General features: G+C 38.2%; 1 protein-coding gene across 3 annotated transcripts in view; it reads left to right on the top strand.

Annotated features, from left to right (window-relative positions):
- The window catches only part of TAFA1 (TAFA chemokine like family member 1), a 561966-nt gene that overhangs the window by 410165 nt on the left and 127751 nt on the right, over positions 1-24050 (top strand). For 2 of the 3 annotated variants that reach the window (XM_003894210.5, XM_003894211.5), the window contains exon 3: positions 14279-14419. In XM_003894210.5, coding sequence (XP_003894259.1) covers positions 14279-14419 — 141 coding nt within the window. The remainder of the gene's footprint in view (positions 1-14278; positions 14420-24050) is intronic. The other variant, XM_031663208.1, reaches the window with a different exon arrangement.

Below are 24050 nucleotides of genomic sequence, written 5' to 3'. Positions count from 1 at the left end.
AGAATAATAGTCATGTGTCCCATAACAATGTTTCAGTTAACAACAGACCTATAAGATTATAACACAGTAGAATACCATATTTTTACTGTACGTTTTCTATGTCTAGATAGATTTAGATACACAAATACTTATTATGTCATAGCCACCTACAGTACAATAGCATGCTGTACTGGTTTGTAGCCTAGGAATAATAGGCTATACTATCTAGCCTAGGTTTGTAGTAGGCTATACCATCTAGGTTTGTGTAAGTGCCCTCTACGAATTAGCACAAAGATGAAATCACTTAATGACATATTTATTAGAACTTATCCATGTCATTAAGTGAGGCATGACTGTGTAGTAGACTGTATAGTGGGTTTGTTAAGCTTCAGCAACAACCTCCACATCTCATGGGCTTCAAACGGCAAAAGTTTATTGCTTGATCATACAACACACCCATTGTGATTCATCAGTGTGGCTGTGTTTGCAGGAGTTTCTCAGGGACTAGAACTTCTGTTGCAAGCACCGTCTAAAATAGGGGTTGGCAAACTGGCCTGTAGGCCAAATCTGGTGCATCATCTGATTTTTATGATCCACAAGCTAAAAATGATCTTTACCTTTTAAATGGCTGGAAATTGTGACACATAAAAATTACACAAATTCAAGTTTTAGTTTCCATAAATATTATTGGCATACAGCTACACTAATTTGTTTATATATCATTTGAGGCTGCATTTGTGATATAACAGCAAAGTTTGGTAGTTGCTCCAGAGACCAGATGGCCCACAAAGCTGAAAATGTTTATAATCTGGATGTTTATAGAAAAACTTTGCTGATCCTTGATCTAAAATACCACTGGCTGCCACACCAGCAGGAAGAGAGCCCTGGAAGGCCTTGCACAGACAATTAAAAGCTCAGCTTGGTAGTGATATGTCAAGTCCATTAACACCCAGTTGACTAAAAACAGTCAATGCCTCCTCCTCCCACAAGGGGGTCAGTAACTACCATGAGCCCAGGAGGAGGAGACAGTCGTTGGCATCCCTAATGGCTGCCCCAGCTAACACTAATAATAGTAACAGCATCAGAGCAAACACATTGCTCCTGTACTCCCACACTCTTCCAAGTGCTTTCCCTGTGTTTACTCATTCATCCTCACAACAACCTCATGATGAAAGTATTATACTACTATTTTCCCCATATTACAGATGAGGAGACTAAGAACAGAAAGCTTGTATGATTTTCCTGAGATAAATTCAGCTAATAAAGAGTGGAAGCAGTTAAAACCTAGTCAATGACCCCAAAATTCAATCTCAAACACTATGCTCTCAACCATCCTACCACTCACAGACCTGCTGAGATTTAAAAGAATGCCATTCATTGACGCTGTAGAGACAACTTCTTCACAAAATCCTCAATTATGGAATATGTTAGACATAAGCAAAACTCTAATTTTAGTGTCTGTATAACAGATTTCCAAAACATTTAACAGTTTATTTAGGAGGTGGTTAGTAAGTGGCCCATAGATGAAAGTAAAATCCAACATCTATGGATTGGTGTGCAGTTCTCCTACAGGACCAAGAAAAAGAAAGGGCTGGATGTGGTGACTCATGCCTGTAATCCCAGCACTTTGGGAGGCCAAGGTAGGCAGATCATGAGGTCAGGAGTTCGAGACCAGCCTGGTTAACATAGTGAAATCCTGTCTCTACTAAAAAATACAGAAAACTTAGCCAGGCGTGGTGGCAAGTGCCTGTAATCCCAGCTACTGGGGAGACTGAGGAAGGAGGGTCGCTTGAACCCATGAGGCAGAGGTTGCAGTGAGTTGAGATTGTGCCACTGTACTCCAGCCCAGGCAACACTGCGAGACTCTGTTTCAAAAAGAAAAAAAAGGGAGTGATTTGCAGTTTGAGATCAGTTTATGGCTCGGCAAGAGGGCCCACTGACGGGCATCTGGCCCTAAAGTGGACAGTATTTAATGGCCACTTCTTCCTTGAGTATCTCAGATTTTGTCTTGATCTTCTCATCTTCACTTCTCAGCCAATTCAAAAATGTTGTTCCATGGCATTTTTTTTCATTTAGCTGGAGAAAAGAAATATCATAAAATAGTTATGGTTTAGAAGTGATGGATTTGGAGTCTTCATATTGCAGTGTCTGCTTTATTTTGTTGACTGTACCTTTGTATCTTCATAAAGGAGTTTGTGTATAATCACCACCCATGTTCCTTTTAACATCCATTACATTTATCTGTGAACAATAATGGAAGTATCTCATTTTAAGAGAATAAAAAGAAGTTAACAGTTATTGTTGGACTTCTTTCTCAGCATGTATTCCTGCTTGTATATCATTAAATATGTTATAAAGAAACAGAGAACAAAAATGAATAAAGAGGTAGGAGTAGACAAAGTGAGGCCAGGCATAGTGGCTTAAACCTGTAATTCCAGCATTTTGGGAGGTCGAGGTGGGAGGATCACTTGAGAACGGAAGGATTGCTTGAAACTAGGAAATCGAGACCAGCATGGTTTATAACCTAGGAGTAATATATAGAGAGTACAAAGGGTGACGCCCATCTCTACAAAAATACAAATCAAAACATTAGCCAAACATAGTGGCATGTGCTTGCAGTTCCAGCTACTCAGGAGGCTGAGGTGGGAGGATCAGTTGAGCCTGGGAGGTTAAGGCTGTAGTGAGCTGTGATCATGTCACTGTACTCCAACCTAGGCAATGGAGTGAGACCCTATCTCAAAAAAACAAAAAGACTAGACAAAGTGAGTATGCAATGGAAAGAGCACATTAGGCCACTTGCCATTGCAGGAACAGCTCAGAAATTTGAGGTCTTTGGAACCTGCAACCTAAAAGGCAAATGATTCCATTTTCCAACCTTTCAGAATTCTACCCTTTCATCCTCCTCCAGTGTTGTCTTTGAAATTGGGTTTCAATTTTTATATTAATAACAAGGAGAATGGCAGCCCTTATTTATAATATACCTACTATATGCTGCTCGATTTCTTAATTACTTTTCATATACAATCTCTAATGCTCACAGTATCCATTACATTTAGGCATTTTGCTTAGAGGGACAAGGGCTTAGAGGTTACAACTTGCTCCAAATCATCCGGCTAGTAACCAAAGTGATGTTAATTATTCAGAATTATATTATATATTAGTATATTTAGTCTTTTATGTCAGTGTGTTACATAATTTTAGAAAAATTAGTATAGCCAGAGGAGTTATTCATATAAAATAGCATGGCCTATGTCTGTTCTAGAAATTGTTTCCATGTCATTCTCGGCCTTAAAGGATAGCAATGGTGAAGGAAAGCCTGATCAACTATTGCCTAGCTGGGCCAATGGTCTCGGTTTAAGAATAGGGTCGAGGGAGATCCAAAGGGGATTTAAGTCAAGAATATTGCACCCTAAAACGAATGTAGATATAGCTGTTTTTCTAAGCCCTATTTCACTTCAATTCTTGTCCCAGTCATAGTAGAATACAACTTATTCATTTTAGATGTTGGCTCAGGGAAGCTGTGATTCAGTTTCCGGAGACTTATATTGACATTCAGGGTGAATGCCCCACTTTGAGGTAGAAACTTCCCCTTCAGTTGTTTCATTTCTGAGATTGCATTAATTTGGAATGATTGAAGGTAAGTCTACATCAAGCAAGCAAATTTGAGGACAGAGAATAGAAAAATGAAGATATATCCTCAGGCTTATTTTAACAAAAATTTGAAGGCAGATCTGAGAGTAGCCCAAAGGCAGTCTGATGTCCACTCCATTACAAGGGTTCCCTTTCCTCATGCTCTCTGATGCATCCTTCTTGGGAAAGAGTAAAAGTTCCACAATATGTAAAAAGCAGTAAGGAATCAAGTGTGTTCTTGTAACCTCATTGATGCACCTTTGGGTAAAATGTATTTCCATGGGGGTAGACCAGTTACTAAAAATTATTTGTGCAGTAGAATTTCAACATATCCATTATATAAGCCATTTTCTTCTTTTAAAAAAATGAAGAAATCTAGTGGATAGGTGTTGAGTTGATTGTGGTATTACCTTACTTTTAGCAATTTTATTTCGGGGAGATAATGATGCCTAAATGTAGTTTCTCCGTGATTAGCTTGGAATGAGAGTAGAAAGATAAGAGTGAGGAGTAGTCCATATTGGTGGAAAAAGGGAAAAAATAAGAGTTATATTTTTCCCACCAACAATTAGGACCTGGTCAAAGATGATAACTTCAATAGTATTAGTAATATCAGAGTAAATTTTCATGCCTACTCTGAACCAGGTATTATTATAATCACTTTGCCTATATTTATTTAATTCTTATACCTGTTAAGTATAAGAATTATTGCAACTATTGCAATCCAGGGCATTCACCCTGGATGTCAATATTAGTCTCTGGAAACTGAATCACAGCATCAATGCCCTTCAGGTTCCCTGAGCTAACATCTAAAATAAATAAGTTGTATTCTACTGTGATGAGGACAAGAATTGAAATGAAATAAGGCTTAGAAAAATAGCTATAATGTGTCCACTGTTCACTATAGGATGCAGTATTCTTGACCTAAATCCCCTTTGGATCTCCCTCAACCCTATTCTTAAACCAAGACCATTGACTCAGCTAGGCAATAGTGTAGTTCTTAAAACAACCCTGTAAAGATGATGCTGTCATCCACATTCTACAGATGAGAACCGTGAAATATGGAATGAAAAATAATAGGAAGCAGCAGACCCAGGACTTGTTTCTGCAGCCTGGCTCTGGAATCTGTGATCCTATCCATTATGCTACCCTGCCTCAAACATTGTTGTCCTGCCCAGAATTTCTTCCGTTTTCCTACCTTTTTCCTCTGCATACCCAAGGACCCTGGGAGAGAATGGATGGGAATTTGTTTAATCACAAGCATAAACAAATCAAGCAGCTATTTTGCCCTCTTCAACCAAAACATGCTTAAAGATCCATTAGTGTCTCTCTTGTCAATGATTTACAGACAAAGACACTCAGGGCTTCCTTCCAGTCCATTGGGTCAATAAAGCACTTTAAACACAGTCTTAAATATGCATTTCTGACACCCACTACAATGAATTCCAAAAAAGCTATTTATAAAACCTTGATCAAGAAGTCCTGTAAAAGTGACTCTGAAAAAAATTTGTGATTTTTCTTACATATTACAGCTTTTAAAGAAAGGAACCATTTGTAATAAAGTGGAAAGGCAAGGATTCTAATAATCATGTCAGTCTTAACATTCCTTAAATATGGTTTATTCATTTTCTCCAAAAGTTGCCTTTGGCTATAAGCATATATCCTGGCCTATTAATGGGAACTGAAGTTTCCTCACAGTTACTTTTAATTGCTATTTCATTTTAAAGCTATTACACTTAGAGTAAAAAGCTTTTCCTTTGTATGTTTTGACACCATCCCAAACCAAAATCCCAAGTTGATTTCTCTAGAAGGTATATTGGAAGTTCTCATCTTTGCAAAAGCTACACTTATTCAAATTCATCTTTGTGAAAATATCCACATAATGGATGTTCAGAAGAAGTTCCCAAAAGAGGATTAATTTATATATTCTATCTTTCTTCTTCTACCTTTTCCTTTCTATTTTCCTTTTCTTTCCCTTTACATTCCATCTATTCTTCCCTCCCTCTCTTTCTTTCCTTCCTTCCTTTCTTTCATCATTCAGTCATTTAATAATTTAGTAAATGTGTGACTGCCCACTATTATTCCAGGCACAAGAGATAAAGAATTAAACAAGATGTGGTCCTCCTGCCAGCATAGAGTGCCCAGCCAAACAGGCTAGACAACAAGCCCGTAATTCCAGTTAGGAGTCATGCTGAAAAAGAAAAGTTCAGCTTGCTAAGAGAACATATAATGGGGGTCAAAAGTGAGTCTCTGAGGAAAAGGTTCATTCAACAACTATATACAGACCAAACAAGTGCCAGATTTCAAGCTTAGTACTGGGATAGTGGTAAAACAGAAAAAAAAAAAAATGTTGTCTTTTCTCTTTATAGGAAAAGCAATACATTATTTTTAAAAAATCAAAATCATGCACACTGTAAATATTATTGTACAAGAATTATGTAGGAGATGTAGGATCATACACAGGAGAATATATCTCAGAGTATGGTTCAGGAAGACCACCACAGCAATACCCACATACATGTACATGTACAAGGCTTAGGTTTACATTCCCTCTCTTTTTATTTTTAAAACAATTTTCTCTATTCCAATTTACACTACCCACTTAGCATCGTTTCTTCTTTCCCAGAAAACCTGCTGTTGTGATAATTTTAAATTGTTTGGCTATGCTTTATCTTGGACACAAAAACACTGATAGATATGGTTTTGCACTATGTCCCCACCCAAATCACATCTCGAATTGTAATCCCACATGTCGAGAGAGGGAGCTGCCTGGAGGTGACTGGATCATGAGGGTGGTTTCCCCCATGCTCTTCTCATGATGGTGGGGGAGTTCTCATAAAATCTGATGATTTTAAAAGTGGCCGTTTCCCCAGCATTCTCTCTCCTGCCACGTTTTTAGAAGGTACTTGCTTTCCCTTCACACTCTACCATGATTATAAGTTTCCTGAGGTCTCCCAAGTCATGCGGAACTGTGAGTCAGTTAAACCTCTTTTATTGGTAAATTACCCAGTCTCAGGTAGTATCTTTACAGCAGTGTGAAAACAGACTAATACAATCACCAACAGCAAAAGATACTACTGAACGTCCAATTCCTTGGCAGATGAAAAAGATTGGACATTTGCAAATTCCCATAGGTGTCCATTCTAAAAAGTTGACCCAGTTTGTAGCCCAGAGTGATCCAGTTGGTTAGTATGAGCTATTTCTATTAAATATCCAATCTGGGGGCAAACCCTGGCTTATGATGCCAGTTGTCAAGCTTTTACTCATCTGCCTGCCAGTCATTCCTAACCTCTTCTTCCCTTTCCATCATGACACATAATTGTCACCAGTGGGGACTCCTTTCAAAAGAAACATTATCCTTAGCAATTTATCTTCCTTGTTTCCTCACTTGTACAGGTCAAGACAGTGATGCATTGAGTTGGGAAGAAGGGATCATTGCTAGGAGCATATTGGACTCGGCATTTTTTTAACTTCTCCAGCTCAGAGTTGCTGCTGCCAGAAATAGTCTTGAAATGCTATCTTTTTCTCTTTTTTGGATATTAGAAACTTTCTTTTCCTGTTAAAAATGGTTTGATAATGTATTCAGGGCTCTGATAAACCCAAGAGAAAAGAGCAGATGGGAAACTAGAGAGATGCCCCATGGAGCTTTTTTTTTTTGCAGGGGACCTTCTCGTTAATACCTGGGTCAACATGAGCAAAAGGAATGAGAAGAAAGACCACTGTTTTGAAGATTTGTGACAGAAAGAGAACTGGAAAGCAGAGTACATTTAACACATCCAAATATTTCAGATCAGTGTGCATTAGCCAGATAATTACAGCATTTACCTCCTAATTGGAAAGAACAATGGGATCCCTTATAATGCTAGATTTAGGGGTTTGGAATAATTTTATAGATATTTTAGATATGTGTTTTCTGCAGATTAACTGATAACAGAAACAATAATCTGGAAAATCTGAGTAGTACAATTAACCTCCATACTAGCCTGTTCTTTATTCTACATCCTCTGCCATTAGATGATAGGTTACTTCATCTGTCTTATTTTTTAGATCTACAGATCCTGGGTGAAATCCAAAAGAGAGGCTATTTTCCATAAGCAAAAAAAAAGAAAGGAAGTTGCATTTTCTAAGGAAGCACTTAGATGACTTAGCTTTGAGAAACCATAGATCATCTTGAAATCATTTTGACTTGGATTGAGATGAAATTTAGAAATGGATAGGTATTGACACCAAGGAAAAGTCTGAAAGACATTGCAATGACAAATATTATCAGTTTGAAATGACCTTGGCAGTTAAGTTTGAAAGGATAGTTCACAAGGTAAACCTTAAAATGCAGATACATTGGATTAAAATGGACATTTTCTAATTTCCAGAAAGGGTATGACAAACTTAACTCTTCCCTTTCATTGGGAGCAACTCTGGGGAACATTTTGGTTTCCTTTCTCCTTTTCCAAGAAGCCAGCTGATGGGGGCAGTAGATAAGTAGAACCTTTTTGTCCGAGGGAGTCTTGAAAAATTTTATCTCTGTGGTTATAATAAGAATTTTATGTCCTTTTATATCCTTATAGAATTTGATCACCTTCTCACTGGTGGACCCAAGTAAAGGTGAGCTCTTGATATAGCCAAGAAGTGAAAAACACATAGGAATGGGGGAAGGTGTGTATTTTACAAGCTTACTATACTCTGTATATATACTCTGCTATACCAAAGGTATACACCCCTCTCGGTTAGGTTCCATATCATTTGATCATTCAGAAATCCATGACAGATTTGTTATTCATTTTTCATTTTGTTCATTCGTCTACCCATCTGAACGTAATGTGGTATCTTTGATGGGACCCTGAAACAGGAAAGTATATTACGTAAAAGCTAAAAGAATCTGTGAATAAAGCCTAGCCTTTAGTTAATAATGTATCAATCAAATATTTGTCATTTAATACTTCCTTTAGATAGCTGATAATCACCTAAGTATGATTGATTTCACTTTTTCATTAGTAGAAGAATCTCTGTGAAGAATAGATTATTATACTGAATTTTAAAAATAGCTTATCTCCTTTCTTAGAGTGGAGGTAACTGAGCCCCCTTGGATAATCCATAAAGCCCCACAAAATGTATCTTCAGAGCAAAGTTGTAAGTGTGAATTTTCCTGCCAAAGAGCTAATATTTTTAGTTTTTTAATACAAGTCCAGGCTTCCATGGGCAGGATAGATTGAAAGATTAAATTGCTCCATTTGACTGTGGCTAGATCTGTCACAACATAAACTTTGGGAATGAGATTTAGGTATGATGGGCCAATCAGATCTTCCAACTGTTGGGGTCCTGTGGGGTTCCACTGTGTCTACCAAGACCTAGTTCTGGGCTCTGCGCCAGTGTACCTGAGCAGCATGTGTAATTGAGGCCATAGTTCAACTTGTCAAAACCGACAAGCCTGTTATTTAGAGCAACACCTTCCTGGCCTCCTGTGTGCAAAGCCACCATCTGTGCGTCTAAGGAAGATATGCCCTGGGGTCGTTGACTTTATATACAAGTCTTTAATGAAAATGGAGCATTCGTCATTTCCCAGTTACCAAGCTTTTCTCCCTTTTTCAAGGAAATGACATCATGTATGTGAGGGTGGGACAGGGGAAAGAGCACTGTATATGGGATGAGGGTCTGGGTTCTGGTCTCAATGCTATTGGCTCCTTGCTAGGTAAAACATGGGCAAGTTTCTTTTTCTTTTTGCATTTTAAGTTTGTTTGGATATTCTTTTTTATTATTATTATACTTTAAGTTCTAGGGTACATGTGTACAATGTGCAGGTTTGTTACATATGTATACATGTGCCATATTGGTGTGCTGCACCCGTTAACTCATCATTTACATTAGGTATATCTCCTAATGCTTCCCTCCCCCTTCCCCCCACCCCATGACAGGCCCTGGTGTGTGATGTTCCCCATCCTGTGTCCAGGTGTTCTCATTGTTCAATTCCCACCTATGAGTGGGAACATGCGGTGTTTGGTTTTCCGTCCTTGTGATACTTTGCTCAGAATGATGGTTTCCAGCTGCATCCATGTCCCTACAAAGTACATAAACTCATACTGCTTTATGGCTGCATAGTATTCCATGGTGTACATGTGCCACATTTTCTTAATCCAGTCTATCATTGATGGAAATTTTTGGTTCCACGTCTTTGCTATTGTGAATAGTGCTGCAATAAACATACATGTGCATGTATCTTTATAGCAGCATGATTTGTAATCCTTTGGTTATATGCCAAGTAATGGGATGGCTGGGTCAAATGGTATTTCTAGTTTTAGATCCTTGAGGAATGGCCACACTGTCTTCCACAATGGTTGAACTAGTTTACAGTCCCACCAACAGTGTAAAAGCGTTTCTATTTCTCCACTTTCTCTCCAGCATCTGTTGTTTCCTGACTTTTTAATGAGCACCATTCTAACTGGTATAAGATAGTATCTCACTGTGGTTTTGATTTGCATTTCTCTGATGACCAGTGATGACGAGCATTTTTTTGTGTGTCTGTTGGCTGCATAAATGTCTTCTTTTGAGAAGTGTCTGTTCATATCCTTTGCCCACTTTTTGATGGGGTTGATTTTTTCTTGTAAAGTTGTTTAAGTTCTTTGTAGATTCTGGATATTAGCCCTTTGTCAGATGGGTAGATTGTAAAAATTTTCTCCCATTCTGTAGGTTGAAACATGGGCAAGTTTCTAAGACACTCTTGGTCACAGTTGCTTCTCCTGTAAAATAAAGATTTGTGATGTGTTTATTATGGTATTGGGCGCATAGGAAAAACTCAGTAAATGATTAATTTCTTTAATACTATTATTATTACCATTGGTTGCATGGCTATATTTCTTGCTCTAAGTCTGCATCATCTCTAGAAAATTGAAATAATAATAGTTCTACCTCCATCTTTGAACTGCTTTGAAAATTAAATAAAATATGTGTTAAAAACACATTTTAAACCTTGATAATAATATTCCACACGTTGTTGAATACATAAAACAATAAGAATCCATGTTCTGGAGGAGTTTGATTTCCAATGGGACACATGGACAATAATGTCATGAGAAAATTATATACTGTGTTTGAAAGTTACAGGTGTTGGGCGCAGGGGAGTGAGGGGACATAAAACAAGGGAGCTCATGAGTACTGGCTAAGGGGAGTATGATTTATTTTGAGTAGACAAGTGTCAAGTGTGCCTCTTATTAAGTGACATTTGAGCAATGATGGAGTCGGGAGTGGGTGAGCCAGAGATCTGTTGGGAGTGTGTCTCAGGTGATACAGTGACCCTCATGGGGTATGTGCCTAGGGTGCTCATGCAGTAACTGTCAAAACAGTGTCCATGGAGGAAAGGGAAGGAGAGAGAGAGTCATAACAAATCGGCCGGGAGTGGTGGCTCATGCCTATAATCCCAGCACTTTGGGAGGCCGATCACCTGATGTCGGTGGATCACCTGATGTCGGGAGTTCAAGACCATCCTGACCAAAATGGAGAAACCCTGTCTCTACTAAAAATACAAAAAAATTAGCTGGGCATGGTGGTGCATGTCTGTAACCCTAGCTACTCAGGAGGCTGACGCAGGAGAATCACTTGCACCCGGGAGGCAGAGGTTGCAGTGAGCCGAGATTGTGCCATTACACTCCAGCCTGGGCAACAGGAGGGAAACGCCATCTCAGAACAAACAAACAAAACGAATAAGGTCAGAGTCACAACTGGGGGAGGAGGGGTGGCTCGGATATTCAACCTTGATAACCTTTCTAAGCCAAGTGTCAAACTTTTTCTTGGAAGTTTTTCAACCACAAGGAACAACCACTTGTGAAAAGATGCAAAAAGCATGAGTTTGGGGATCTAGTAGATGGGGGTCACACTTACGTGATTCTGGGCAAGTTATTCAACCCCTCTGAGCCTCAGCTTCTCATGTGTAAAGTGGGGACAATACTTTGTAATGTTGCTGGAATGTGTATAATTAATATAGCGTCCAGCATCCAAATCAGAGCTCCAGAAATGGCAGTGAGCTCGAAGAGTGGCAGAGAAGCATTCCTTTTTCTCATTGACAGCAGTGCCATGAGGGACAGGCTTTGGACCTTCAGTGCCCACCTTGTTGTCAGTATTATTTAACTCAGTGCAGTAACTCAGGCAATCTGGCATGTCTGTCATTGTGTCCGTTGACTTGACTGTAAATCATATGAGATTCAAAATACATCCTGAGAGCTTTCATGTGCCTTGTGCCATTTTCAATCATAAATATTGCTCCACTCTTGTATTAGAGCCAAGAGGTGATGTTAAAATTAGTGGCATTTTCGTGAAGTGTTGAACTAGCTATTACTGACTTGACCGAGGGTATTTGTAGCTGACAATTATAAGCTAAAGTGACATGATTGCAGGTGTCTGAGTTAAAGAGTGTAATATATGATTAGCCCTATTCCATTAACTCGAATCTCAGTGTTGTGCATGTGGAGATAGTAAGGCACTCTTCCATGAGCAAGTTGCAGCCTTCTTTCTTCTACTCAGTGTTTTGCAAGAGCCATTTAATTCTTCTCCTTTGCTACCTTGTACTTCTCCAACTCCTCCTGTACACAGCTTACCAAGGTGGTTGCCCTAGAGAAATACCTGTACCACACCAGTCCTTCTTTCCAAAAATTCCCATTCATTGCTGTGAGGAAACAAGCGATGACCTTGACCCCAATCAAGCTTACAGTTTGGCTAGGGCACAGACATGAACAACTACACACAGGAAATGTGTAGGGTGCTAATAGAATGAACAATGGTGTAAGTGAGGAACATTCTCTAAGGAACTGACCTTTGAGTTGAGCTCTAAGGAGAGTTAACTGGTAAAATCATTTATGTCAGAGTGAGGAGGTTGGAGGGATGGGAGGTAGGAGTGAGTATTCCGGGAGAAACCATATTTTCAATCCCTCTAAGACAGAAAGTGTGTTATTTATATCTTTGTTGGCACCAAAGATAAAAATTTATATCTTTGTTGGCACCAAAGATATAAATTTATACCTTTGTTGGCACCTACAAAGATATGAATAATATCCAGTCACTCTGGTATTCTTATTATAGGAAGCATATACAGACTCTTTACCATGTGTCAGGCTCAGCACTAACCCTTTTACATGTGTTCTCTCTGTTTTTACTCACACAACCCTGTGATACAGGTGTTACTATTATTCCCATTTTACAGGTGAGGAAACTAAGGCATTCAGTAAGTGACAGAGCTGAGATTCAAACTAAAAGAGGCTGATGTGAAAGCCTGAACTCTTCCCTCCCATGGAGAGAAACATAATTAGTCTACTCAAAATCAGAGACTCTTGTGTTTCTTTCATGTTAGGCCAGGGTTTCTTGACATCTTCACAATATTGATCTTTTAGGCCAGATCATTGTTTCTATGGGAGGCCATCCTGGGCATTGTGGGATGCTTAACATAGCCCTGCTTCCTTCCTGAAAGATACAAGTAGCAGTGTGCTCCAACCAGTGATGACAATCAGAAATATCTCCAAACTGGCCAGCTATTATTAGCGGGGAGGGAGCAGCATCACACCTCGCCACCACTGCACTGAGGATCACTGCATTACACAGTTCTCAGAGGACAGGATGAAAGGATGAAGCTGTCTCTTAAGTCTTCTCTCCTTCCTTTCTCCCTCCTTTTCTTTTTTACAACGTTTTCGAAGTGTCCATATGTATCCTCTGCGTACACGGGATGTATTATCATCCATATAGTTTATCACACAGTAATTTGTATATAGAGGTTGCTTAACAAATGCTTGGTGAATTTTTGCCAACTGCATCCTAAATGCCAAGAATCCTAAGTGGACCGGGTCTATTCTGAACTCCAAACTTGATGTTGAGAAAGTTGACTCCTGCTTTCTGGTCACTTGGTGTATCTTTTGTGTGTCCCTAGAGATCTGGCTTAGCTGATTTCCTGTAGGCCAGAAAGACCCACTTGGATGCTTATCAACCTTTACACGGAGCCGGCAGTTCACCTGCTAAGAACCTAGTGGAGGGTGACACACATTAGTTTGCCAATACATTCTGATGAATGCATGGATGAACTGTTACAATTAAGTCAAGCTATATGACCAGGCCTGCAGTTTGAGACATTGGTTAAAGCACCTACCCATTTTCTCCGGCAATTCTTTCTTTCATTTGTGGATGAAGTCTAGATTTGGGAAATATATCCCGAATAGATTTTCTATTTAGCCCCCTTGAAGTAGGCAGGCAATGGAAAGGAGAGCTGATTTCTGGGCAGTTTTTCTGGCACTGTAGCTTCTGTATCACTGGAGTGTCAGTTGTCAATAGAGAGAGCTCAGAGAATCTTAAATCTGATGATAACACAAAAGATGGCTCCCAAAATATGCATTTAAATCAGGCAGCATCTTTATTGGGTGTGTTAGTTCCAGGCATTCATTGCTTTACTGCCTCTCAATACCTACAGCCCAGAATTGCCACATCTTGAGGGCTATCCATTGGTATTCTTTGTTGCTTTGGAAGTACAGCACTGTCCTCTCTGTGATTACATATAGTAGAAGAGAGTCCTTTTGTAATTATATTTCATGAAAACTGTTTCTATAATTTCAATTACTTTCCTCAACCTCTCTACATGTACTCCCAGAGGCTCGAATAGTCACTGAGTTATTTCTAATCAGTGTCCCTGTTCTTTCTCTCTTGCCAGAAGGAGGGACATGTGAGGTGATAGCAGCACACCGATGTTGTAATAAGAATCGCATTGAGGAGAGGTCACAAACAGTAAAGTGTTCCTGTCTACCTGGAAAAGTGGCTGGAACAACAAGAAATCGGCCTTCCTGTGTTGATGGTAGGTACCTGGCTTTACCTCTTGAAAAGTTCATATGGCATTCACTGTACCTAATGTAATTTCTCATTTTATCTATTATGGTTCCAGTTAATGAACAAGGTGCATCCAAAGTGTTAAAAGGTTATACAATTGCCAGCCTCAGTAGAGTTTGAATTCTTTTTTCTCTGGTGCTATGATTTCAATGTTTTTTCCCCAAAAAATCCATGTTGAAATTTGCTTGCCATTGCAGCATTGAGAGGTGGGACCTTTGGGAGGTGGTTGGGCTGTGAGGAACTGTATTAGTCCATTCTCACACTGCTATAAGGAAATACCTGAGACTGGGTAATTTATAAAGAAAAGAGGCTTAATTGGCTCATGGCTCCACAGGCTGTACAGGAAGCATGGCTACGGAGGCCCCAGGAAACTTTCAATCATGGCAGAAAGTAAAGCAGAAGCAAGCACGTCTTACATGGCCAAGAAAGGAGGAAGAGAGCAAAGGAGGAGGTACTACACAATTCTAAACAACAAGATTTTGTGAGAACTCACTCACTATCATAAGAACAGCAAGGGGGAAGTCTGCCTCCATGAGCCAGGCACCTCTCACCAGGCCCCTGTTCCAACACTGGGGATTACAATTTGACATGAGATTTGGACAGGAACATAAATCCAAGTCATATCAGGGAGCCTGCCCTTATGGGTAGAATTAATGCTAATATAAAAGGGTAAGTGTATACTTCTCTTGCACACTTGTCTTTCTGTCTTTCATCATGTGATGATGCGGCAAGAAGACCCTTACCTGATGCCTTCATCTTGTACTTCCTAGCCTTTAGTACTGTGAGCTGATAAATTTCTATTCATTATAAAGTACTCAGTCTCAGATATTCCATTATAGCAGCACAAAATGAACTAAACTTCTGGGTTCTGGGGTTTCAAATAGCTTTATTTTGAAATTTTTTTAGAGCAAATTAGGGTAAAGGAATTTTTTTCAGGTCAAGAAACTTGAAGGTCCAGCTCATTTGGGAAATGATTTTGGACTGAGGCTATAGAGAATGATGATGGCGATAATGATAATAAATATAGCAACACCTAACATTCATTCAACACATATTTAATGAGCACTTACTATATGCCAGGTACCACTCTGGGTGCTCCAGAAAAATTGATGAATAAATAGAATTGTCCTGAGTCCTCAGTATGGGTCAAATCCTGTGCTAAACACTTCTCATGCATTATTTTATTTAATCCTTCCAACAATTCGACAAAGCAGTATATTTTTTCTTTATTGCGATATAACAGATCCCAAAACTTAACAGCTTAAGACAGAAAATATTATGTCGTAGTTTCTGTGGGTCACGAATTAAACTTATGAGGTTCTGGCTTAGAGCATCTCATGTGGTTGCAGTCAAGATCTGAAGGTTTGACTGATATGGCAGAATGGTTTTAAGAAGGCTTGTTCACATGGCTATTGGGAGGTGGTCTTGGTTCCTTGCCTTGTGAACACCCTCTCATAAAAAGCTTGGTGTAAAAAGCTTGAAGTAGCTGCCTTCCCTCAGAGTGAGTAATCCAAGAAAAACAATACAGAAGCCTTTATACGTCACCTCAGAAGTTACACTTTGTTATTTCCACAATATCCTACAGGTTATACCCACCAGCCCCTATTCATTGTGGTGGTAGACTACAAGGGCTGGAAGACCAGCAGGCAGGGATCATTGGGGGGCACCATGGAAACTGATTAGCATAAGGAGATACATTTTTCTCTACCATTTTCAACATGTAGAAACCGAGGCTTGGAAGGGTTGAATAGTGTTCCATTCATCCCATGGTTGATAACCCATGGCTCGAATGACTCTTCAGCCCAGCATAATGGACTCTAATACCAAATTTAGACCACCACCTTTAAGACAATTTTATATGTTACTGCCAAACAATGAGTCCAAGGTGCAAAGGGACTATAAATCTCTCCTCCCATCTTTGTGTTTCATAATTTAGAGCTGGGTGTGCATTGATTTTCAAATCCTTTATTTAAGAAATCAGGAGGAGGACTCAAAGAAATGAGTCACTTGCTTAGTTCACATAACAGGACATTGAACCTGAATCCCTTGGCTTGGTGTTCATTGTTCTTCCTCTAGATATAGATAAGGAAGGACACCTTCTAGATCGATTCATGTTATGTATTTTCATTATGGATCAGTAGGTGGTTAGAAAGAGAAACACACTCAAGCTAGGCTAAGTAAAGAGGAAGTATTTTAAGGAAATAAAGGAATCTCGGTGAAACACTTATAGGAAATTCAGCCAAACCTCTTGGAATTTGTAAGTTCTTCAGGCAGCTGTCATCTCATTTTCTTTGTTCATGGAACATACTGTCTCTGATCTCTGTTTGCCTAATTCTCTCCTGTGTAGACTGTCTCTTTTCAAGATTTTTATTTTTACCTTCTCATAAATTAGAGAATGATATAAGGCTTTTACTTCCATGGTACTGACTCCAATCTCTCTTAGCATGATTGTATTGCTTCAGGGCACATATACATTTGACTCAGTATCTGTGTCTTAATACATTGTCTGAGAAGACAAGATGTGATTGGCCCAAGTTAGGCCAATGCGTCAACCTTTGCCCAACTAGTCACAGTCAGAGGAGCAAGCTTATGTGGCATATACAGCTGTCAATTATATGCCATGGGAAGGTCAAGCTATTTTATTTTTATTTTTTAGAGACAGGGTCTTGCTCTGTCACCCAGGTAGTATGCCATGACACCATCGTGGCTTACTGCAGCCTCAAACTCCCGGGCTCAAGCAAACATTCTCCCTCAGCCTAATTTTTCTTTTATTTTCTGTAGAGACGAGGTCGTGCTATGTAGCCTAGGCTTGTCTCGAACTCCAGGGCTCAAACAACCCTCCTGCCTAGGCCTACCAAAGTGCTAGGATTACAGGCATGAGCCACCACGCCCAGTCAGGTCAAACTGTTTTTTAAAGGATGTAGAAAAGTCAAGTTTGGGGATATACTGGGGCTAGTTTTCAACTGGGGCAATTTCTCCCAGGGATCATTTGATAATGTCTGGAGATATTTAGGTCTACACATTTGTTACAACAAGGGAGCTGCTACTGATATCTAGTGGGTAGAGGCCATGAATCCTATTGAACATCCTGCAATACACAGGACAACCCCTGCTCCCCTGAATCCCCACAATGAAGAATTCTCCAGCTCAAAATGTCAATGATACTGAGGTTGAAAAACTAGCACTATGATTATTTACTTACTCTACACTACAGTCAACACAGTGAGCACCTCTAATGCAGGGAAGGCAGGCAGTTAGATGAGTAAAGCTATTTCCCTCTCTCTTAAAGAAGAAACTCTTGGCCTAGAAGCCAATAAGCATTATAAAACAAAACCATGATGGTTTCTCATGTTCTTTGCCAAAGAAAGCCTTGAAGCCGTTAACTATAAATCTTCATTTTGTTTCCAGTTCATTTTTATCTCTAATGATCTAGAAATAGAATTACCTTTAGGATTTGGATATAAAACACAACATGCAATGCTTTGCTTATGCTGACAGAGCGGGAAATGGTATCTAGCCCTAAGATTTGTGAGAAGTTAAGCCACATAACAGTAATATTTTTATCTCAGGAAAACTTTGTTCGACTTTGGAAAATCTGAACTCTTTGGTGTGGTTGGTTCAAACGAAAGGGCTATCCTTTCTGTCTTCCAGGTAAAAGTCAATAAAGTATTGAGTGTTCTTTATTCTCATGTTTATTGCTTATATTTTTGGTAACATTCTACTCCAAAATCCTTCAATCCATTGGCATGTATGGACAAATCTATTGTGTTGCTATGATCAAAATTGTTTTGGTGGCCTGGATCTCTGAATGAAAATTAAATATAAAGTATGAATATAAATTAAAATTTCAGTGTAGTTATTAACATCATGGACTGAGAAATTTGATATACCTGGATGGAATCACAGCTGTAACTGTTACTGGTAGAATGACATTTTTGATGGAATGACATTTGCTTTCTAACCTCAGCTTCCTCGTCTGTATTTTTGATAGAATGATTAATTTGCTTCCTAAACTCAGTTTGTTCATCTGTAAAACAGGGATTATAGGCATTTCTACTATTTAAGATTGTTCCGAGGATTAAGGAAATCTTCTATATAATATTTTTTGCACAATGTCTGACTCCTGTCAAAGGCTCACTAAATGATAATATCTGTTTTCTGACTAGTAAATGTGGATAATCCTTAGAGAGAAACTTTTTATATGAGTTTTGTTCCATATTAATTGAATATGGTGGAATTTTAGCCATCATCTTTTCTTGGAAATGCTTCAAACTAATTATCGTGGATATTACTAATACTGGTAAGTCATCTTCAGGAATGCATGTTTATAATAGGAATTTTGAAAACTTCAGAGATACATCCATGCACTAAAATCACCCATGATATCATTGCCCAGGGATTATTACTACATTGTAAGATAACATATGTCCTTCCAGTCTTACCCCGCTATTAAAGAACAAACTCATATTGTAGGTATTTTATTGAACTAAAATGCTGTAGCAAAGTTTTATGGATGGCTTGTTTCACTTAATATATGATGACCATTTCCCAAGTGAATACATATTCTTCAAAAAATTATTTTTAATAGCTATATGGGTTTTTCAGAGGTGGATACACCATTTATTTAACTATCCTCTCTGCTTTATGGCATTTGCAGTGTTTCTTGCATTCCCAATCTCAGTTCCCTTAGACAGGCATCAACTTCTCTGCATGACAGCAGTTGATAATTTATACACCACGTTTGTCCTAAACATATTCTGACTTATGCAGTGAATCTCCCATGGTAAATGTTCCAATTGCTCTTATTTGTCTTCCTCTGAAATTGCAGGTCAGTTTCCTTTTACAGTGTTTTAAAAACAAGAGAACAGCTATCATTTTAAAAGAAGCATATATTGGATTGCTTTAAGATTGAGAATCTGAGAGCAGATTATTGAAAATAGAACAGAAAATTTGGGGTAAAACTTTAGCAGCTTATTCAAAAGTATAATATAGATTTGGAGAAAATTTTAAGTGGTGTTCTTTTGTTTCAAAAATGATATTCTATTTTCTAATAATTGAAAACACCAAAATACACACTTGCCAAATTAAGTTATGAAGTAGTCATTTATAAATACTTATAAAAGCATTATATCCTTGAACCTGTGCCTAGCACTATTCTGAAGGAAGGTAAGTCATTATACCCTAATTATTACTTAATTAATCTATAACCCAAAATGGAAGTAGGTAGCATGCTACTCAATATCTCTAGTTGAGAACAACTAAAAATATTACCTACAGCCTTTTGTTAATTTCCAAGTACTTCTCAGGGACTAAAAGTTAAAATCAAATAAAGATTCATAAACAAGAGGATGATGATTCAAAGCACACCTATTTATTTGAGAACAATTTTTCCAAACCAATGATATAAAACAAACAAAAATAAATTTCTGGAGGGCTTATTAAGTTATGTTCTATGATTCTAATTAATCTGCAATGGGCATGAAAATAGTATTGATCTCAAAGTTGTAAAAATAATGGAATATAATTAATATCAGTAATAATAAAAACAATAGTTACATTTTTTAAGGCTTACTATGTGCCACTCTCCAAACTACTCTAAGTCTATACACTTATTTAATTCTAACTCTAACCCTATAAGGTGTGTCCTCCTATTATTTCCATTTTATTCGCCGGGAAACTGAGGACCAGAGAGATTTGGTGACTGGCTCAGAAATCACACAGCCAGTCATGGCAGAGCCAGAGGGTCAGCCAGGGCTGTCTACAGGGCTCACCATTCATCAGGCATAGGCAAACCCTTAACTAACATGAACACATGTTGTATTCCAAGGGCATTCTTATAAGATGCCAAATATCTGGGTGAGAGGGAAGTAAGTCCAACCATGTGGATACTTACAGAAACACCCAGTTCATTGGGCAATACCTGCCCCTTTTCTTTCTACGTCATAAAGATGATTACGCTTTCTTAGGTCATTGTTATGGAGCAATTAGAAGCAGTTCTTTCAGTGCTTTTGTTTTTATAGAATGATTGAATCTTCATTGTTTAAGCAAGTGGGAGTGGTGAAATTTTTGTGCAGTTTTCTCTATTTGGGATTTTATTTTCATGTAATTTTTATCTGTTTCTGATGTGGACAAATATGGGGAGGTGCATTTAACTAGTTGTTAGTAGGGAGGTCCTTTAAGGCATTGTGGATTTTAGCATCACTGTAATTAAGAAAAAGTCTCCGTGATAAGTTCATAAGTCTTTCTTCTCCTTCCATGTAAATTATGACCATTTCAATGACTGATTACTAGCAACATTCACCTGGTATTCTTGTCTTCTTTTTTTTTTTTGAATTTATTTGTGTGTTATGCTTTAGGTTGTGAGGTGCACGTATTGCATAACATTACGGGTTTGTTACATATGTATGCTTGTGCCATGGTGTGCTGCACCATCACCTAAATCATTTACATCAGGTATAGAAATCCCAATGAAAGTCTCCCCTCCCCTCCCCCTTCCCCCCTCCCCATGATAGGCCCGATTGTGTGATGTTCCCCTTCGAGTCAAGTGATCTGTTGTTCAGTTCCCACCTATGAGTGAGAACATGCGGTGTTTGGTTTTGAGTTCTTGTGATAGTTTGCTAAGAATGATGGTTTTCCAGCTGCATCCATGTCCTACAAGGGACACAAACTCATCCTTTTTTATGGCTGCATGAGTATTCCATGGTGTATATATTGCCACATTTTTCTTAATCAATCTATCACTGATGGACATTTGGGTTGATTCAAGTCTTTGCTATTGTGAATAGTGCTGCAGCGGCTTATGCGATGTGCATGTGTCTTTATAGCAGCATAATTTATAATCCTTTGGGTATATACCCAGTTACTGGATCACCAGCAAAAGGCCAGGTTACATCAGAGAACTTCCTTTCACAGCAGTGAAAACCCAAGTTTAAAACAAAACAAAACAAAAAAATCTTTAGTTAATACAATGAAAAAGTCATCCTGCTATTTCTGTGAAGAAACAAAACTTACAACATAACAGGACATTTTGCTCCTGGCTCATCATACTTAGTCCCCAAGATAAGAGCAAATGAGACAGAGAAGAGATACATAAAGACTTAGACCCAGGAAGACAGACTGACAAGAAGGAGGCAAGACAGACCAGACAGTGAGAGCAAGAAACATACAAAGCATATGAGAAAGAGAGAGTCAGAGATTAAGGGTAGTAAAAGAGAGAAGTTAATAAATGCTTAGAAGGAACGTTAATACATCTATCCATAAGATGGCTTGATTCATTTTTCCCGAGGACTGTTTGTATTCAGTCTTACAGTTTATAACTATTTTTTAAAAATAAAATTTATTTGAGAGATGTAACTTTAATTTTTTTTTCAAGTGGCATTATTCTACAACAAGAACTTCTGCAAAAGTTCCTTCTGGTGATTGCTCCTTGGGAAAAGACATGATACAATTTTCTTGACCACGTACCATCGTATTTCCTAGAGACAGCCATGGTAGAGAAAAAGGTTTGAGAATTGAAGGAAGTTTGAAATTCAGCAACAGTTTTTCATAGAATAACATGAGATATATGTGAGAAGGATTATGTATGGTAGCCTCTGCTTAGCCTTCCAAAACATGATAGTGTATTAAAGGCTCTGAGAAGTTCTGCAGACAAGTAACTTATTAAACTTGAACACAGTATTTCCCAAACTTTTAGAACCTTTTTAACTGTAATGTTTTTTTATCTCCTCTAGTCCTCAGAGTTCCATGCAATAAACTTGGGGCTATGATGCTGTGGAGTCTGTGTACAATGATTTGTTTCTCAGGATTATCTTTCAAGTCTTCTGAGTTAATGGATAGTGTGATGCCTGTAGATAGCTCAGTGTGTTTCCTAAGACTGGCTGGCCAGACAGTACACAACTGATCCTATACTGATGTGATTTATAGTATCTCAGTGACATGTTGGGCTCAACTACAGCTTGGAAATCATCTAGAGAACTTCCAGAGCAAGCATAGTATGAAAAAGCTTAAGCCCCTATTCACAATGTGAATATTCACAATATTCACAAATATTTAATGTTTTAGGGGACAGAGAAGATGACCTATTTTGGTTCTGCCATTTGTTACTTGTCATCCACACACAATGAAATACTGAGATAATGAATTGCTGTGGTGGATCATGGATGCATGCCACAAAGGCTGGCTGTGGTCCCTTCATAACTGTCTCTGTTTGAAACTTGCTTTGTTCTTTTTAAACACACCCAAGCTTGTTTAGTAGATGGAATGCTGAACACATATGACTTTATCAGAAGACATTTATAAAGGGAAATTTCATTGTTCTTATTAGAAGAGGACCTTGCATAGCATCTTTAGTGAAGTGATGACATTTTCAGGCATACTTTCTGAATCGTATGTAAATCCTCTTTGAAACAGCATTTAGTCCCCAACTTGGCACCTAAGCATGTACAGGTGTGTGAGGGATCCAAGTCTGCATCCATAAGAGGAAGAAGAGGATGAATGTACAAGAACTGTCAAAGCTTTTTATAGTGCCTAATAAAAGATAGGTGTCTACATTTGTTCCTCCTAACAAAGACAACTGGAATTCAGTCATCATATGTATCTGTCCAAGAGCAGATGTTGTCATCTTTCTGTTTGTTTATTTTCTGTTTTAGAGCAGCAGTTGCCAGTTGCCAGCCCACTGACAAAAACCATTCTCAGACCTGTTCCTGAAGTCGGCAGACTATTGAAAAAATTGACTTTGCATGCCTTTAAATGGAACACTCCAGTTTCCTACAAGGCTCACTATTTCTTATTATTGCACTGGGCTCTGACAGGTTGATTTCCTGCCTGATCCTTAAAGACAATGGAATGTGTGGTAACTAGCTCATACAGTCATTTCCCCACTAATTTCAAGTGAATAAACTAACTTTAAATAAGTTTTTTTTCCTAAAAAATAAATTTTGTAGAAAAATATACCCTTTAATCAAAGTAGTATATATAATCTGTTGTGAATATAAATGTATGCATATATTCCATAATAGAAATATATATCAAAACATCACATCATACCCCATAATTATTTGTCAATTAAAAATTTTTACAAAAGAAATGTATGTGTATAAACCTAACAAAGAAAGAATACAAATTAAAGTAATTCTTCATTTTTTTTCTTTCTCACTAATCCTCTCACATCATAATTGCCAGAGGAAATGATCCTTGTCATATTTCTACATATCCTTACAGAAAATATTTTGGTACACGCAGGCCTACAGATACAGGCATGTAAAACTTTATAAATACAAATGATATTATATTGTATAGACTGGCCTAAACCTAAATTTTTTAGCACAAGGAAATATCTTAAGTAGTTCACTGAAAGAAATAAAAATGGCTGGTAAACATGGAAAAAATGCTTACCATCAGTCAGATGAAGAAATGTAAATTAAACACTGAACTACAGTGTTTCATCAATCAAATAGGCAGAGATAAAACGTTTGGTAATACCCAGACTTAAGGAAGAGAGAGAGAAAAATTACATTTAAATCATACTTGGTGATAAATGACTTACAAACTCAATTAGTTAGCCATTCTTCTCTTTGAGATTCACCAAAAAAGAAGATGAT

The sequence above is a fragment of the Papio anubis genome, chromosome 2 (genome assembly GCF_008728515.1).
Source record: "Papio anubis isolate 15944 chromosome 2, Panubis1.0, whole genome shotgun sequence".
In the NCBI taxonomy this organism is placed as follows: domain Eukaryota; kingdom Metazoa; phylum Chordata; class Mammalia; order Primates; family Cercopithecidae; genus Papio; species Papio anubis.
The sequence above is the reverse complement of the archived record's forward strand: the minus strand, read 5'-3'. Positions and strand labels throughout refer to the sequence as shown.